General features: G+C 34.6%; 1 protein-coding gene across 10 annotated transcripts in view; it reads right to left on the bottom strand.

Annotated features, from left to right (window-relative positions):
• LOC105330929 (unconventional myosin-Va) overlaps positions 1-18,936 on the bottom strand; it is a 69,534-nt gene that overhangs the window by 25,490 nt on the left and 25,108 nt on the right. For 5 of the 10 annotated variants that reach the window (XM_066075733.1, XM_066075734.1, XM_066075751.1 and 2 more), the window contains 15 exons: positions 18,710-18,807; positions 18,253-18,339; positions 16,677-16,788; positions 16,120-16,152; positions 12,815-13,026; positions 11,583-11,697; positions 11,086-11,277; positions 10,833-10,922; positions 9,311-9,535; positions 8,746-8,839; positions 8,111-8,376; positions 7,265-7,348; positions 6,254-6,415; positions 1,932-2,108; positions 906-1,032 (listed from right to left, as the gene is read on the bottom strand). In XM_066075733.1, the coding sequence (XP_065931805.1) occupies positions 906-1,032; positions 1,932-2,108; positions 6,254-6,415; positions 7,265-7,348; positions 8,111-8,376; positions 8,746-8,839; positions 9,311-9,535; positions 10,833-10,922; positions 11,086-11,277; positions 11,583-11,697; positions 12,815-13,026; positions 16,120-16,152; positions 16,677-16,788; positions 18,253-18,339; positions 18,710-18,807 (2,074 nt within the window). The remainder of the gene's footprint in view (positions 1-905; positions 1,033-1,931; positions 2,109-6,253; positions 6,416-7,264; positions 7,349-8,110; positions 8,377-8,745; positions 8,840-9,310; positions 9,536-10,832; positions 10,923-11,085; positions 11,278-11,582; positions 11,698-12,814; positions 13,027-16,119; positions 16,153-16,676; positions 16,789-18,252; positions 18,340-18,709; positions 18,808-18,936) is intronic. The other 5 variants (XM_066075772.1, XM_066075782.1, XM_066075785.1 and 2 more) reach the window with 2 other exon arrangements.

Genomic DNA, 18,936 nt, shown 5'->3' with positions numbered 1-18,936 from the left:
TGAAGAAAAAATACACCAGAAGAATTTCATAGTCCATCCATAACTAAGGTGAATTTAACAAGTTTGATTGATCTATACTATATCAAATACATGCTATAAATCTATTAGGAGGCTGACATAGACCAAACTTTGGTGTATGTATGTAGTCAATTAAATGAACATTGTGCACTTAAAACTTTTTAAAAGAGTTGCCTGCCCTTTAAGAAAATTGAAAAAATCATTTTCTCAAAATATGTATGTTAAATTATGAATCATTTTAGCATATTTAAATACGGAGAAAGCTTTTGCAACTTTTTACTAAGAGGAATGTGAATGTGAATGAGAAAATTACTTGTACTAAAGAAATATATTTAAAAATGCATTTTTCTCATAGACTTCAATGTAAACTTCAACCTATGATAAATTTATTAAAATTATTTTTTTTTAAAGATCTTAAAGGTGAAACTTTATTATTCAATAAACTTCTTAAAATCACACTAAGATTTTAGTGATCAAACTTGCAATTTATAAGATATGAAATATGATAGTTATGGATGGACAACCATAATGCTCTCTGCAAATCTGCCCCTAACCCTAACCCTGTTTGAAATGAAGAATCCAGTTGTTAGTAAATCTGCTTTCCACTGCATTAAAATGGATGTTTGATATTTAAGAGACTTTGAATTAAAAAAAATGCCCAAAACCCACAGACCAAAACTATAACACTGATGTAGGAGAGCACGAATAAATCCATTAAAATTAACAATTAAAACTTCAAGTCGGAAAACGGCAAACAAAGCAAACAAACAAGTTTATAAAAGTACGTGGCTTAAGTTAGTATAAGAGAAGCACAACACCAATCGCTACACTTATAACCAATGACCTTCACCTGGCCTTGACCCCTGTAACCCTAGAAATCGTCTTACCCATGAACTCTTTGCCGGCCGGGGAATTAGTGCCGCCTCTCTCGAAGCTGACGTTTTCGGAGATTGACTTCATCAACTTGTTGACTTCTCTCTTCAGCTTGTCGTTTTCATTTTGTAGTTCCTGCATCTAATGAACAAAAAATCAAAGTACTGATATTGATAGACCCTGCATCTAAAATAAAGATTACGCCAATGAGCAATTGTTATTCCAAACTTCGTGAATCCATTACCTACTCCCCCTTTCCAACAGATCCCACACACCAATCCTCCTACATCTCTCTCCTTGTTCTAAATATGACAACCTCAGTGACTATAATTACCCCATGGCCCATTCTGTACCCTAAAGAATCCCACCCCATGGCCCATTCTGTACCCTAAAGAATCCCACCCCATGGTCAATTCTGTCTCCTAAAGAATCCCACCCCATGGCCCATTCTGTACCCTATAGAATCCCACCCCATGGCCCATTCTGTACCCTAAAGAATCCCACCCCATGGTCAATTCTGTCTCCTATAGAATCCCACCCCATGGCCCATTCTGTACCCTATAGAATCCCACCCCATGGCCCATTCTGTACCCTATAGAATCCCACCCCATGGCCCATTCTGTACCCTATAGAATCCCACCCCATGGCCCATTCTGTACCCTATAGAATCCCACCCCATGGCCCATTCTGTACCCTATAGAATCCCACCCCATGGCCCATTCTGTACCCTAAAGAATCCCACCCAATGGTCAATTCTGTACCCTAAAGAATCCCACCCCATGGTCAATTCTGTCTCCTAAGTAGTCCCACCCGTGGCCCATTCTGATTGTCTTGTTATTGAATTCTTGTATGCAAACTCAGGTGTACTACAAATCTTATGAATCACCTTTACAAGTCATCATTTGCAAACTCGAGTGTAAAATATTCCCTTAAAATTACCTCTAAGTAATTGTACTCAATCTCCAGTATACATAGAGCCTTTGTATTACCTTTGAGTTATTGTACACAAACTCGAGTATTCAGTGAACCCTGAGCATTACCTTTAAGTTATTGTATGCAAACTCAGGAGTCGTGATTTTAAATCCCGACTTATCCTCATCCTCATCTTCTCTCTCATCGAGTTCGTCGGCAAGTTTGGACTTGGTCATCTCGAGTTCGGCAACTCGTTTCTGGAGTTTGATCACAAGCTGGACATCATCGGCATTTACGAGTTGTTGCTGGGGAGGGCAGGTGGGAAAAAGAAGGAGACAAGGTGCTTAAAATAACTGAGAGGAGGTAAAATCAAATGTGAAGGTCAAATAATAATGTGAGAGGAGGATCTAGGTTCTCATGCAGTCAAATGCTTATCAAAATTTTGGTGGATCTTACTTTTTTTAGTTCTTGATTGTTTACATCCATGTTGATAGATCAACAATAAATAAATCAGCTCACTTCCCCAAAAAGGGTGGAAATGAATGGTATTTGTATGGTCTACTGTTATGGAATTTTGTAAAAATTTAAAGCAATATGAGCTGCATTTTTCATATTAAATTTATTTTTTACTAAAATGTTCTTTTCTACTAAAATGACAAAAATATCATGGTTTTTAAATTTCTGTTAGCCATATTTTTGTGGAAAAGGTCGTTAAGAAGCCTTATTTGGAGCAAAATTGAATTATTGTCGTCCTGTACAAAAATTGATTTGCTTTATATTCCTTAGAAGAGAAATAATTCCTTTGACAAAAAGTAATGATTTTTTTCAAATCTTATTTATCATAAAAGTTTAAGTTATATGCAGATTTATCATACTAGCAGGTTTTTGCAACAAAATAAAATTCTAAAAAATACAGCTCATATTGCTTTAAACTTTTTGTTGAAAAACTAATGAAGGAAAAAATTATCAAAATAGTTGGCCAACTCAATGCAATGAAAGATAAATAAAATTAATGTAGTTTCTAGATACCCCTCAGAAAAATAAAAGTGAAACAATGAAAGCATAATACAACACAGAATTATACAACATACAACACAGAATTAAACAACATACAACGAAACACGTGAACGGTGTCTACTCACTTTCTATATCACCTGTTTAAAGGGAGGCAACTCTATCAAAGGGAAATCACTCCGCTAGCACAACGACATAATGCTCCAAATTGACCTTTAAACATTAATGTAATCCTTTTCCTTCTGCTAGCAATTAGTTGTATTTTTTTTCAAAATTGCTCTTGAAACTTCATCAACCAGTCTTGCTTTTGTGTTTAACATACTCGATAACTAATTTGATGAAATACACAACTGTGAAAAACACCTAACGTAACGTTTATCCTAATAATTTTGATTCTATGCACAAAACATCAAGGGCAAAATTGTTTTTTATGTCACCCTGAAAAGCTCCAGTATCTTCACAGGAAGTTGCATCATAAAAGTTAGTAATACTGTAAAAGCTAGAAACACTGTAATACCCAAGATTCCCTGCTCAATACCCAAGATTCCCTACCTCTTTCCTTAAAAATTAACTGTTAAATGTTCATCATAACCATTTAGTCTCCCATCATTCCCTGTTAATTCCCATCATTCTCCATTAATTACCCATCATTCCCTGTGTATCATTGGTCTCTGTTAAGCTCTACAGACCGCCACCATATTTATCATTTAGCTATCCATTCTCTTGATTAACTCTGCCCCACTATTTCACAGCTCTCTGTCATAATTCCAACAACTCTGTAACCAATGCTGAACATCAGCATGCAGATTAATACAATGTTTGGTTTTAATTAAGATTAAAACTCTTAAAAACACGAAAGAGAGAAAGAAAGATTGAGAGAGAAATGCTTAATATATCAAAATAAAAAGTTTTTAAAAACTGTTGGTAAATTTTATTCACCTTTTAAAAGTTTAAAAAAAATTGTACTGATAAAACAAAACAATCACTCCCATTTAGAAATATAAATCGGCAATAAAAAGTAAATCTAATATATCTTTTTAATCTTGTGTTTGTCAAGAGAATGAAAAAATAAAACTTTGGTCTGTTAAGACAGCTGGATGGTCATGAGCAATTTTAGGCTATTTCAACCTCCTTTCATTGAAGAGCTCTGTACAAAAACACAGAAATATTCTCCAGTCAGATTAACATTTGGGTACATACTTCACTGTAAACCAACTTTATTTGTATGGGAGAAATCTTTGCAACGCTCTCGAGCGCCTTGTCATCGCAAATAATTCTCGTCGCGAACGAGTCCTTGTACTATAGGTTTAATAAACACAGATGAAATTGAGAAAATTAGTTGTGACCAACCAGTATACCTCTAGTAGTTTGTGAATATTTAAATTTGTAAATAATTATGCTTCCTTGTATGAACCTATAGAATAACAAAAACGTTCAATTCTGTATGAACTTTTTGATGACATCACAATGATTACTGCACTTGCATAACGCTTGATGCATTACTGTTATCATAAACACTCCATTGTATTGGTGATTCTGAACTATTTGCCTTTCTCAAACATGAATATATAAGTAACTAACAGCAATGTTAAAAAGTTTACTGGGATATGAACTTGGTTGGTACGTGATCAAATCTTCTGAGAAGTCCTTTGGGCTTCACAGGATTTTATTACGTGACCAACCAAGTTCATATCCTAGTAAACTTTTTTACTTGCTGTTAATTTTTAAATAAAAGTTGGCTGACAGTATTCTTCACAATAATTTTTGATCAATTCTTTACAATAATTTTTGATCAATTCTTCACAATAATTTTTGAATCTATTCTTCACAATAATTTTTGAATCTGATGTGTTTGTGATATGTTAACCACCCAGCATTCTTATACAGCCTTCTGATATACCAATAAAAGTATCAGCTGGTATCACAATGTTTGTTATAGAGTAATGAACCACAATGCAGTGTAATATTTAACATGGCTATAGACTCCATTCATTGATATACTGAACACAGAGTAGTACAAGTCTATGTAGAGAACAGAAATAACTCAGCCTGTGTACTGCCTTAACATCAGCTCCCCACTGTACAAAGAAGGAAAAATATACAACAGGGTCAATAAAGATCAGAACAGAGTTGTCTTTCTTGGATACAAAAGTTATCTCCCTTATATGTTGGTTATTGTTCCTTTTATTCAGTTTGTTAGCTTTGTTGTTGTTTTTTGAAAGCAATATATTATTTGGAGTATTATCAAGTACAAGTACGCACTGATGGTAACACAATAATAGACCAGGGGCTACAAAACAGAGTTATCTTTCTTTAATAAAGAGGTCACTCCCTTAATTTTGACCATCTTTCATAAGTCTCACCTATCAAACATATATGTTTTGTTAATTCTATCTAACATTAATTTCAACTTTGAAAAGCAAAGCAATAAATCATAATTTTTTTTGCTCAAATTTGAGCAGCATCTACATATTTTTTCTGTTATCTAATTAAATGATTTCCCTCGAGCTAGTTACCTCCCAACCTATCACAATAAAGCACAACTACACGATATCAACCAATCACAGTAAAGCACAACTACATCATTTCAACCAATCAATATAAAGTAGTTTGGAAGGCGTTCAATCTATACACAGCATTTTACAGATTAAAAAACACAAAATAATTAGAAAAAAATTGAAATGAAATTTGTCTACTAAACAAAAACAAAAAATGAAACACTGTTTTTAGATCAAACCAAAAACAACTTAGATTGATTCAGATGAATTGATTCAGATAAACTGGTTCTTGTAAACTGGTTGAGATAAACTGGTTCTCGTAAACTGATTTTGACAAACTGGTTGTACACTTGGATGTCTTGCAGTACATGCCTGTAGACACACAGATAGGGGTAATAGTGACACACATGCTACACCAACAAAGGAACACAGGGGGAGGAACAGCTCTCAAGGGTGGAGAGGAGGAGGGGAGGGGGAGGGGGGAGCGGCCATTTATCTCAGATGATACAACCGATAGCTACTTTTCCATTACTCAGTGATGGTATTTCATCCAGTATGTAAATCTCTTTACCAGCAAGATTTATGTTCAAAGGCAGGTGGAAAAGAGATAATATGTGGGATCCACCCCTCACTTTTCATATACACCTGTAACAAAATGCTGGATCCACCCCTCACTATAATACATACACCTGGTACAAAATGTTGAATCCCCTCCCCAGGATTGCCTCTCTTCTGGAGACATCCTTCACTCATGAATATAAACCTATAATAAATCTTGGATCCATATTCAACAAGACTACTATTCTTTTTGGATCCACCACTCACTTTTTACTCATACAACTGTAACAAAATGCTGGATCCCCCCCAAACACACACACTTTTTACACATACACCTGTAACAAAATGCTGGATTTCCTCCACCGAATTGCTACCCTTACCTTCAGAGCATTGAATGCGGAGTTTGATATCACCGCGTTGTCCGTGGTGCCCTGCGGTGTCTCCTCCTCGTACCGTTCCAGCTTCTCCTCGAGTTCCGTGCGCTGTCCTTCTAGCTCCTTCACCTTGTTCTGTAGTTTTAGCACCAGTCCTATGTCAACATTCTACAGACAGAATAACGATCCGCCACTTCAACATTGCAAAATTTCACTGACACATCTTAGATCCTCCACCTTAGTATTTTTCTGCTAACTTTCAGGTAATAGATTTCACTTACTTCTTGATGTACACAAACTTTTGAAACTTTCCTCATCATTTCAAAAATCCTTCACAAATTATACAGAAGCTTAAGAGTTATTTTCATTTTTCAGATTAGCAAAATGCTCATGAAGAAAAAAGTTTCTGAATTAACAGAAAATGAGTGCTAACATTTTTTTCTTTAAAAAAAAACCCAGATCATATAATTACCTGTATATACTAAAATTAGCTTCCTTATATGCTTTCATATAAAAATATTTAATAATACTTGTAGGTGTTTATTTCAATAGGAACATATGAGCAAGTAAGAATAAACAAATGTCAAAGATTTAAGGTGGCTTGCAGGTTCAAGGCTAGTTAGTCAACTTGTCATTACAAAATTTACAATCACGCTCATTACTTTCAAATTTTAATCCCCGATTCTTTTTTTTTATTTGTGTGCAGAATGGCCTAACCCAATGTATACTGACGACCATAAGTGACACCATTTCAATAAAGTTGAAATTCTCATTTTTGCAGATAAAAACATTTCAAAACAACTTAAAACTATATATTTTCAATTTTTCATCACATATAACATTTACATTTAATATGTTTTACTATATCAGTGCAACAGTAAACATTGGGGATGCCAGCCCTTAAACATAGTTACACAAACTAAAGCAAACTATCACTTTATGTTCTATGTAATTTATGCCTTGAGAGACTAAGGGTTAAATTTTTGATAAACTTTTTAGACTTTTCACTTTCCTGACCTTCATTTCTTTCTCCATGGCGTTTGCCGTGGGAGCGGGGGGCGCGGGAGCTTTCTTTTTCTTCTTTGTCCCGTATCCCTGGTCCTGATAAAACAACAAATACTAAAATTAAAAATACTTTAAAATTAAATCTGACTGTCGTATTATTCCTAGGGTTCTTCATATAAGTTTTCTTCATTTTATTCACTTAGAATGTTCTGTTGTAAGTTTTCCAGTCACTGTGGAATCATTTAAACTTAAGGGGGCCAATTTTTATAGTTTTTTGTTTATTCATTGACATGTAATTTTGTGGATGCATTGGTTTCCATTTTGAGTAAGAAAGGTAACTCTTTCTACAATTGTTTTTATCCAGGATGTAAATTTGTGGGGGAGGCTACCCGTGAATACCACAAAAATTGAGCCACCATGAATTATAAAGATTTCACAATAATTTACAGAGCTCAAGGGTTTTCATTTTTAAAGCGCTAAGCATAGCTCAGCGCTTTTTTGTCGTTAGACTTCTACTTCCGGTGCAACGAATAACCGCCCCCTATGAGCAGTTTACATCATTTAAACTGGTTAGGGAACCAGTTTCAGGAGTTTGTGCACATAAATGCACAGGCTATTGTGAATCCAATGTACGGGCTATTGTGAATGTAATGTACGGGTCTTACAAACATCATTGCAGAGGCTGCCACGCAGTGATGAGGAAATATATTGCGTATACATAAGCTAAAATGTTATATACATATATCTTTTATACACAAACAGAAGCTGTGTTAGTGCTTTTCAGTACTATCAGTACTTTGATTATTTCATTCACTTGTAAGGACCTTCTGTTTATCATTACAGGATATAAGTACCGACCTTTTCCTCGGGTCCCTCATCGTCGTACTTGACTTCGTCGGGAGAAACTGAGCTCGTGTAAGACTCGAGACTGATTGCACTTATGTCCGAGGGCGTTCTCTTGTGACCCCCGGGAGAGTTCATCACGGCCATCTCAGACTGGAGATTCTCAAGACGCTGCTGAAGGCGAGCGTGCTCCTTGACCAAGCGCTGATGATGACTTCGCTCTGAGTCAAACTCGGCTGCGAGCAGCGCGTTCGTTTCCTCCAACTTCTTCTTCATCTCATCTGATGATATAAAAAAAAAGATAATATATGAAAGTAAAAAACAGAAAGCAGAAAAAATAACCAGAGCAGAAAGAAGAATAGACATTTTTTTTCCCACACAAAATCTTTTTTTTTTTTTCAAATCTGTTGATGTTAAATGAAAGTTGAAACAGTAAAAAATATTTCCATATCATTCTTTGATCGACCTGTATAACCATAAAAGTATACCTACAGGTAAAACTTCTGATCTACCTGTATAACCTGTCAAATCTACAGGTGAAAATGTTTGATCAACATGTATTACCTGTATCATCTACAGGTAAAACTAAAACATCGACCCACACTGATTTGCTCAGTTTTATTTATGAATCAAAGATACACCTATCTCACCATCGGTCTTTGTCTCTTGCTGTTGCAGCTTTAAGTTTGCTTCTTCTAACTGCTCCTTTAATTGACATTTTTCTTCAGCCAGCTTACTCAACATCTATATAATATAAAAAATTGGGTTATTATAGATAGGGTGTGTTCTCCCCTTTTCAAAATCTTCAGTGTTTAAATTTTTCTGTGTCAATCTCTGTGACTTGCTATAGAATGTTCTTTCACATCTCATTTTCTTCTTCATGTCTTTCCATCTCCCTTTCTTTTTTTTTCATTTTCAGACTTTCTCTTTCATTCTCTCTCTCTCTCTCTCTCTCTCTCTCTCTCTCTCTCTCTCTCTCTCTCTCTCTCTCTCTATATATATATATATATATACATCTCACTCACCTGAGTATGCTGCTTCCCTATCTCCTTGCTCTCAATGATGAGGATCTGCATTTTTTTCTCTCTCTTTCTCTCTCTCTTTCTCTCTCTCACGTGAGTATGTTCCTTCACCATCTCCTCACTCTTGGTGATGAGGACCTCTCTCTCTCTCTCTCTCTCTCTCTCTCTCTCTCTCTCTCTTTCTCTCTTTCACCTGAGTATGTTCCTTCACCATCTCCTCGCTCTTTGTGATGAGGACCTGTTTCTCCTCCCTCTCTCTGCTAAGCTCCTCTTGGAGGTCCTTGATTTGCTGCATTAGTTCGCTGACCTTGTTTGAGGACCGTTTGCCCTCCTCATTTGAGGACCTCAGTTTTTCCAGCTCTCCTTTCAGCTGTTTGATGTACACCTCTTGTTCCTTTATACTCATGCCCTCCTTGTTCTGAGTACACGAAGAATATTAAACATTGTTAAAATAAAATAATTTAATTCTGGTTGTAATGCACTTTCTGATTGGCTAAAAAATTATTTTATATCTTATAAAGAATGTTGCCTACGTCATAGTAAGACTAACGTCAAAAACGTATCAATACACCTGACGTTACGTTTGAATTTTGTACAATTCTACATTTTAAAGGTCAAATGACTGTTTTTATCTACAATGAAGAGTAAAAAAATTGAATTATAAGCAATGAATTCTATATTTTTTAGTTTTATACAACATAAAATGGTTTGAAACAGTTTACGCTTTTTTAAGAACCGCTTTGCGTTTTATAAAGCGTAAACTGCCCCAAACCATTTTATGTCGTATAAAACAAATAAATATTGAATTCATTCCTTAATTAAAACAGCTAATATCAACTGGTGAAAACTTTTTTGTAACTTTATTGAGGAAAAAATAGGTTTATATTTCTGTGCACACCATAAAAATTGAACAGTGTCGATATATCAAAAATTGAGAAGAGGGATAGTTTAATTTATGCTGTAACATGCCATTAAATTGGCTGAAAATTTTATTTTATATCACATAAAAATTGTTGTCTGTCACAGTAAAACTAACATCAAAAGATACCCAATACATGTATATACCGATACTCATATCAACTGGGTAAGGACAGTTTACACTTTTTAATAAACTGCTTCGCTTGGTATAAAGCATAAAATGACTTAACATAGATTATAATCTGGTATAAATTAGTAGCTACTGAATTCATCTCTAAAACCAAGAAGAAAAGGTTTTACAGATTGGTATTTTGTTCCTGTTTTTTGATTGGCTGTTGTTGTCAATCTGACTTTAGTTCCCTATTATCTATGCAATTTCTGTTTAGATAATGAGACTAATGAAAGACAGAATAAAAGGAACCCATATAAAGAATAAGAATAGGAATATATGTACCCCTGTACCCCTAAATGAGATCTATAAGATCCACTCCTACAAGGAGATTGATTGGATCAGATTTATTGGATCCACTCCTTCAAGGAGATCGATTGGAAACACCCCTATACCTGATGCTTTGGATCCACCCCTTTAAGATCAGATCTATTGGATCCACCCCTACAAATAGATCGATTGGAAACACCCCTATACCTGATGCTTTGGATCCACCCATTTAATAGCAGATTTATTGGATCTACCCTAACATGAAGATCGATTGGAAAAACCCAATTAATTGAATAATTGGATCCACCTCTTTGAGCAGATCTATTACAAGGAGATCTTAAGACTAGACGACCCTGACCTTGGCATCGAGTCTCTGCTGTAGCTGGATGATCTTGTTCTCCAGGCCTTTGTTGACATTTTTGATATGCTCCACTGATTTGGCTTCAATCTGAAATCAAAGGAATGAAAGTACTGAATGTCTGACAAGGAATGAAAAAATTCCAATCAGTTTAATCGAGGATTAATAAGCTTGCAAGCTTTATCAGGATACAGAAAATATCTAATATATATGACAGCCCAGCAATGTAGATACAGACAAACGTATGGCAGACCTTGAGAACTTTGAGTTGTTTCTTGGCCCTCCGTCGCCGGTAGTGACTCTGCAGTAACACAATGCCCCGCATCACCCTCTTGTAGCGCCGCCTGGCCAGGTAAGAGCGCACCATCTTCTGTATAGTAATTGCGCGGTGCTCGTGGAGCTCCTGCTTAAACAGCATCCGTCCAAAGTATCCTCTGATGGCCGACTGTAAGACGGAGAGAACAAATCATTCAGATTGAATATCATAAAAATAAAACACGTCCAAAGTATACATTCCGAAGGCAGACTGTAAGAAGAGGGAACGCCTTAACATGCCAGACAGTATCCGACAGGTACAGCTAAACACTCTTATTGCCGACTCCAAGACAGACAATTCCACATCATACAGGTAAAATATTACCTGTATGACAATGGTTGCCCTTCTGACTTAGACATACTCCCTCCTGGCCCTGTTGACTATTTTCCTGTCTGACTACAGACTATTTACCTATATGACTACTGACTATTTACCTGTATAACAATGGTTGCTTTTCGGACTTTGACGTACTCCCTCCGGGCTCTGTAGCCCTTCCATTGTTTCTGTATACGAGTTGCAGCAAAAGTCTCACGCAGAAACTTGGCATGTCTGTAAATGGAATCAGAATTCTGGGAATACAGAGCCTTACATTTTTGGAAAGCTATACCTTGTACAGCTTACACTTCTGTCAACACTAGAGAAATAGTACGTTACATGCTCAAAACAAGGATGGCAAGCACATGGTATTGCTGTTTTCATTTTCCTGTCTTATCATCTTAAAAAGAGGACAAGAAACGGCGAAGACATTGTAGGCAAGTTTTTAAGATCATAGGAGTTGACACTGCTGCTGATTTCTATTAAACCAGCCATGAATCGTGAGCGGTCAAAAATTGCCCTCTAAATAATGAAATCATGCAGTTTTTAATTTTTACCTTGGCTATAAAGCTCTTACAGTAACTTTGTAAGAAAGATGTTGACATGCATTAAACATTTAAATTGATTTGTTTATAATCATTGTTAACATTATCTTGCTTTGGGATTATTGTCCTAAATAAAAATAAGCTTAGTTTTACACCTCCCCAAAAGGAAATATGATTGAAATGCACACAGTTACGGAATCTTTTTGTCAGAAATAACTTTAATGACTATACAACAATTCATCTTAAGGATATACTGTACATTAATTAAGCAGGAGAAACTATTAACCACTTTAAGTTGGGAGAAGCACTTCTCATAGATATTAAAATCTTGCTATCATTTTTCTGACTGTTGTAAACTTAATACAACAAAAGTTAGGCATTAGCAATTTTATATTCACAATTTGATACAAAAAAGAAGAATAGCAGAATTAAATACTCTCATAAAAAAGAATTCATGTACTGTGGTTTCATCAATATTCGTTGAATACCAATTTTCGTGGATTTCGTTGTTAAGTTTATCCATGAAATAAAGTGTTCATTGAAATGCAATTTCTACTAATAATTTGTATTGAAAGAATCATTGGCCACGAATTTAAGTATCTTGAAACCATGATTTTCACTTTATTCACGAAAATTGATACCAATGAATATTAATGAAACCACAGTAGTACAAACTTAAAGCATTCTTATATTTCTATTAACAGTTACTTCCCTTATCGGAGTGTCAATATACCTTAAAATACATGATTTTCAAAGCAATTTCTGAAAAATTGACAGGAATAAAAGGAGAGTTTTGATTGGCCTACCTTCTAGCCAGCAGGCCACGCCCATATTTCTGAAGCAATGTAACAGACTTGGTGATTCGTTGATATCGTCGCCGTGCCAGCCAGCCCTTGACATGTTTCTGGATCATGATTCCGCAGGCCTTCAGTTTATCGGAGCGTAACTTCTCCAGATACGCCACTTGTCCGGCGCGGAAAAAAATCTTTGTTTTACCAAACCTATACTTGTCTGGATCCTGAGAAGTGAAAGTAGAAAATGAAAGTAAAATAAAAAAATTAAATTTTCAAAAGGAAAGTAAAGGAAAAACAAAACATTTTATGATGCATTGTTTGACAATTTACCAATTTCTTGAGATTCACAATTTGGTACAGGCTTTTTTTGTTATTAATTACTAAACACCAATTATTTCTGAATGCATAAGAATTAAAAAAAATTGCAACAATTTCACATTTGTCTCTAAAATCAAAGACCCAAGCACGCGGCCATCTTTGATCATCCTCCCCCCCCCCCCCCCCCCACCCCCCTAAACCTTATTTCCCTACCATCCAAAATTTGGCAAAGAATTGTTAAGCAGTATGTTTCCTATGTGAATGCTTTAGATGTTAAATTGTTAATAATTACAGATAATATAATATTAAAAACCAGTTTATTTTAGATTAAATTACTGAATAATAGTAATTTATCAAATAAATGTGAATAGTACTTCGTACACGTTTTGACCTTCAGTCAAACAGAGCAGTCAGCGATACAGACATGTACATTTGGTTGTCCAACATTCCCATGCTCTCAAAACAAAACAGAACCATGCAGAGACTCAAAAGGCTCGCCTCAGAGAACATAATGTTAACTCAGATTCTGAGATAGACTCAGAGACTCAGATAGACTCAGAGACTGAGACAGACTCAGATTCTGAGATAGACTCATATATTATCTGAGATTAACATCATTTCATAAACATTCAGATTCTATAGAAAAACCACAATGCATCAAAAACACATGTCAAAAATCAGGTGTTGCATTCCTTAAACATGTTTTCTCCACTGTGAGAAAAAAACCCTGAAACATACATTATCATTCAATCTAAGGAGGGCTCAATGGTCGTGGCCATTTTTAGACTGTATTGATCTCCTAAGGAAGAAGAGCTCTATATAAAAATATAAGAAAATATTCAAAGTTAAAAGTCAAAATTTATGAATTTTTTCTTCAATTAATATTTTAAGTTTATATGTAAAAAAAAAAAAGTATCCTTTCACATTTTAGTTAGATACGATAAATCATTCGTTGACCACCGAGCCTCCTTAATCAAATTAAGCTATAATTAAAAAAAATAATCATTGAATTAATATCAGCTATAAAATCATAAACAAAGAGAAAAGTAATGTTAAGTTATAAATCAAGGATCAAGTGTCTATAGAATAACAAAGGAGAACCCCTTCACTGTATTCATAGCAACGGAAAAAATTCATTCTATTAATAGTAACAAGGGAATATAAATGTTAGTGTAAAATTGTAGAACACAGAGAAAGAGAGATATATTGTTTGAGTATAGGAGATATCAGGGATGAGATCAAAAGATTAATTAATGTCCGTAACATAAAAAGATAATTAAAACAAATTTTTAAAGTTGGGAATAGGGTTTTAAAAGTAAGATGGATTCCTACAGTACAAGTTATGTAACCTCCCCCATCCACCCCCCCCCCCCCCCCCCCAAAAAAAAAGCATGTACAATGGTGCCCGTTTTGTATCCAACTTCTAAGAATAAACAAAGTAAATGTTTTACTACAGCTGAGTAAATAATGAGTTAATTTGCTAAGTATTTTATGTCAGACATAGAACTTTTGATCTTAACCCTCATTGTAATGGTGTAATATTATGAAATGCTTTTAATTATAGAGAATTTCATCCAGAAAAGAGACATAGATCTAATGTGTGTTATAGGATGACATTAACTCACAGCTATACAACAGTCATTTAACTGTTATTCAACTGTCATTTAATCTGGGAATTCAACTGTCAAATTGAATAAACTAAGCTTTCAACTGTCATATAGTCTGGGAAATCAACTGTCAAATTGAATAAATTGAGCTGTCAGTTATTTAGTAAATTAACTGTCAACTGTATATCAGCTATAAATTGATATTAATTAACAAATATGATGTCTGGACTTCATTAATGGAGGTAAAGTTCATAATTTTAATCAGATGCTAATTCAAACAAAACTATCCAATTTAATTCAGTTTTTCTTCTGCAGGGGGAAAGAGCATTATTTATTCATTTATTTTTTCTTTCTTTCTATTGAAAATTTAATACATTTTTCTACCTTGCTTTAGTTTATAATAATTGAAGTATCATAAATAAATTGAATCATAAATATAAACTGTAATCAACTGATTAAAATTCACAGCCCAAACCAATATTCAATGAGCTAAATAATAAATATCTAATAAGATAAATTATAAATATTCGATAAGATTAATAATAAATATTCATATAATTCACACTAATGAATATGCATAATACTGGCTAATGAATATTCATACAAAGTTAATATAAATAAGAACCATGTTATTGTATTGTAACAAGACTAGGGATACATTTAAACAAGGTTAGATCCAAACAGTCAGGGTCCGGGCTCTCTGTCCAACAAAATAAGCTCGGATTAGGATAATCCAGATTAGCCTGGATTACAAATAGGGATTCATTAAAAATATTCATGGTGGCCACATTTTTGCAGATATCCCTTATCTATGAATCTAATTTTATTCTTCACCCAATCATGGAGCTCGATCCTTTTTTTTAAAAATATTCTTTATTCACATTAAAATTATTCCACAAAATAGCATGCCCATTAATCTTATTTTTTTTGAAAATTTAACAACACCCCCACCCCCTTAAAAGAAATAATGAGAAAGATTTCACATTAATCTTTGTCTGTTATTCCATCTAAAAATCTAAAGAAGTGGAAACGCAGTCAACTTTATACTTTATTTTTCATTTCTAATTAACTAACCCAATTCAACAGAAAGACTTCTTTCTTTACAATGAAAATTCAATCTTGTATTTTATATTTTTTATAATTAGATAAAACAACTAACAAATGAGATCTTATTTTTTGAAAATTTAAAAATTAAAGTAAAGATCCTGTGGACTAGTTAAAATAAACAGGCACTAGTCCGGCTGGACTAATGCATTAAAAAGTTAGTGTTGAACCCTGCAAATGAGATCTTATTTTTTGAAAATTAAAAAAAGTAAAGGTCATGTGATCTTGCAATGAGAAGCCTGAAAGCCATGACTGTTTGGACCTGTTGTCATGACAACTTGTCAATACCTCCAGCCCCCGAGGAGTTTTCTTCACTGAGCCCTGAACATGATAACACAAATCAAGGTAAACATACTCTCATTTAATGTACTCCAATCAATAACTAAATCTATCAAATCCACAGGTCTTAGGAAATCATAGCCTTCACTATGTTATATGTCATATAAAAATTAACTAAACAAACAAATAAAATAAGTTTTGAAATATGTCAAATACTCTCTTAAAATCCACTCAAAAGATTTCAAAGTTCATTTTTTGACCTTGTTTAAATAAATAATAAACTGTCATTTTGTCTCTTAATAATTATCACTAAATATGTAACTATCAAGGAAATTCTATCAAATTAATTCTATCAAATTAATGAAGATCCAGAATTAAACACGTAGATGGCCATAAATAATGAGCAATAAATTTCTTATTAACCTAATCAGCATTATTTTCTTCATTTATAAAGTCACACTAAAGTTTATTGATCCATCAAGAATTCTTAGATCCCCCTCTACGCCCATATATATCAATCCAAGAAAACATTGGATCCACCAATAATATGAACTGAGATTCCTTACCTGTATGACTTTAGTGAGAACATTTTCACATGTCTTTTTGTGGTCACTTCTGTCGATATCTTTGGACCGAGCTAGAACCCGATATCTCTGGAAGAACTCGGGATAGGTCCACCTACAAACACATACCGAGTCATTACGTATTCGTTCAGATATCAAGTCATTACGTATTCGTTCAGATATCAAGTCATTACGTATTCGTTCAGATATCAAGTCATTACAGGAAGCGATCTTCATTCAGTTTTAAAATTACAGAGTGATCCAAAATATCAGATACACTGTTTTTAATTCCCATTACAGCTAAAAAGAATAAACTTAAATTTAATGAAACATATCATATGAATATACAAGGACTAAAATGTTACACTATGTAGATTAAGTGCCCTTTGCACCCTTTATATAGCAGAGCTGGGAAATAAAATATATCATCAAAATAGCAAAATTATGTCCAATGGTTTGCTTGACATTTTTGTTTTGCAGGTACCTAGAGGGATATCTGAACTACCTAGAGGGATATCTGTACATTACCTAGAGATATATTTGTTCATTACCAAGAGGGATATCTGTACATTACCTAGAGGGATACTGTACATTACTAAGAGGGATATCTGTATGTTACCTAGAGAGATATCTGTTCATTACCAAGAGGGATATCTGTACATTACCTAGAGGGATATCTGTACATTACCTAGAGGGATATCTGTACATTACCTAGAGGGATATCTGTACATTACCTAGAGATATATCTGTTCATTACCAAGAGGGATATCTGTACATTACCTAGAGGGATACTGTACATTACTAAGAGGGATATCTGTATGTTACCTAGAGAGATATCTGTACATTACCAAGAGGGATATCTGTACATTACCTAGAGGGATATCTGTACATTACCTAGAGGGATATCTGTACATTACCTAGAGGGATATCTGTACATTACCTAGAGGGATATCTGTACATTACCTAGAGATATATCTGTACATTACCTAGTGGGATATCTGTACATTACCTAGAGGCATATCTGTACATTACCTAGTGGAATATCTGTACATTACATAGAGAGATATTTGTACATTACCTAGAGGGATATCTGTACATGAGGTATCTGCACATTACCTAGAGGGATATCTGCACATTACCTAGAGGGATATCTGTACATTACATAGAGAGATATTTGTACATTACCTAGAGGGATATCTGTATATTATGTAGAGGGACACCTGTACATTTCCTACAGAGGTATCTGCACATTACCTAGAGGGATATATGTACATTACCTAGAGTGATATCTGTACATTACCTAGAGGGATATCTGCACATTACCTAGTGAGATATCTGTACATTACTAAGAGAGATATCTGTATATTTTGTAGAGGGATACCTGTACATTACCTAGAGGAATATCTGTACAATACTTAGAAGGATATCTGCACAGTACTACCTAGAAGGATATCTGTACAGTACCATAAGGGATGTCTGCACATTACCAAGAGGGATATATGTATGTTACCTAGAGGGATATCTGTACATTACATCAAGGGATATCTGTACGTTACCTTGAGAAATATCTGTACGTTACCTAGAGGGATATCCTGCGGCGCTGATTCGTATTGTCTCCAGGACACCACAGGCCCGAAGTTGTTCAACAGCTCGCTTTGGATCAAATCTGTAAACATCAGTGTATCTAAACATTGCTGTATATAACACACACCAATCTGTAAACATCAGTGTATCTAAACATTGCTGTATATAACACACACCAATCTGTAAACATCAGTGTATCTAAACATTGCTGAATATAACACACACCAATCTGTAAACATCAGTATATCTAAACATTGCTGTATATAACACACACCCAATTTGAATTTCACATCATTCACGATAACACAACAATGGCGTTTGTTGTCAAGTACATTTGTGTTCATGTTAATAGTAAGAAGGCCTACTGTAAGGTTTTACAGGTGTTATAATATTACTAACATAAACACCTGTCTGTTACAACAGATGTAGTGAGATGTTATAACATTACTTACATAAATGCCTCCTTTATGTCGTTGGGTTTGATACAGCGGATGTAGTGAGGTGTAGTTGCATTGAGGGTCTCCATCAGCTTTTTTAGGGACTCACGGAACTGAAATCAACATGTTTAGTCAGTAAAACATTAACATGTGTAACAAGTGTACCATCTAATTGAGAGAGAGAGAGAGAGAGAGAGAGAGAGAGAGAGAGAGAGAGAGAGAGAGAGAGAGAGAGAGAGAGA

The sequence above is a fragment of the Magallana gigas genome, chromosome 1 (assembly GCF_963853765.1).
Source record: "Magallana gigas chromosome 1, xbMagGiga1.1, whole genome shotgun sequence".
Classification (NCBI taxonomy): Eukaryota; Metazoa; Mollusca; class Bivalvia; order Ostreida; family Ostreidae; genus Magallana; species Magallana gigas.
The sequence above is the reverse complement of the archived record's forward strand: the minus strand, read 5'-3'. Positions and strand labels throughout refer to the sequence as shown.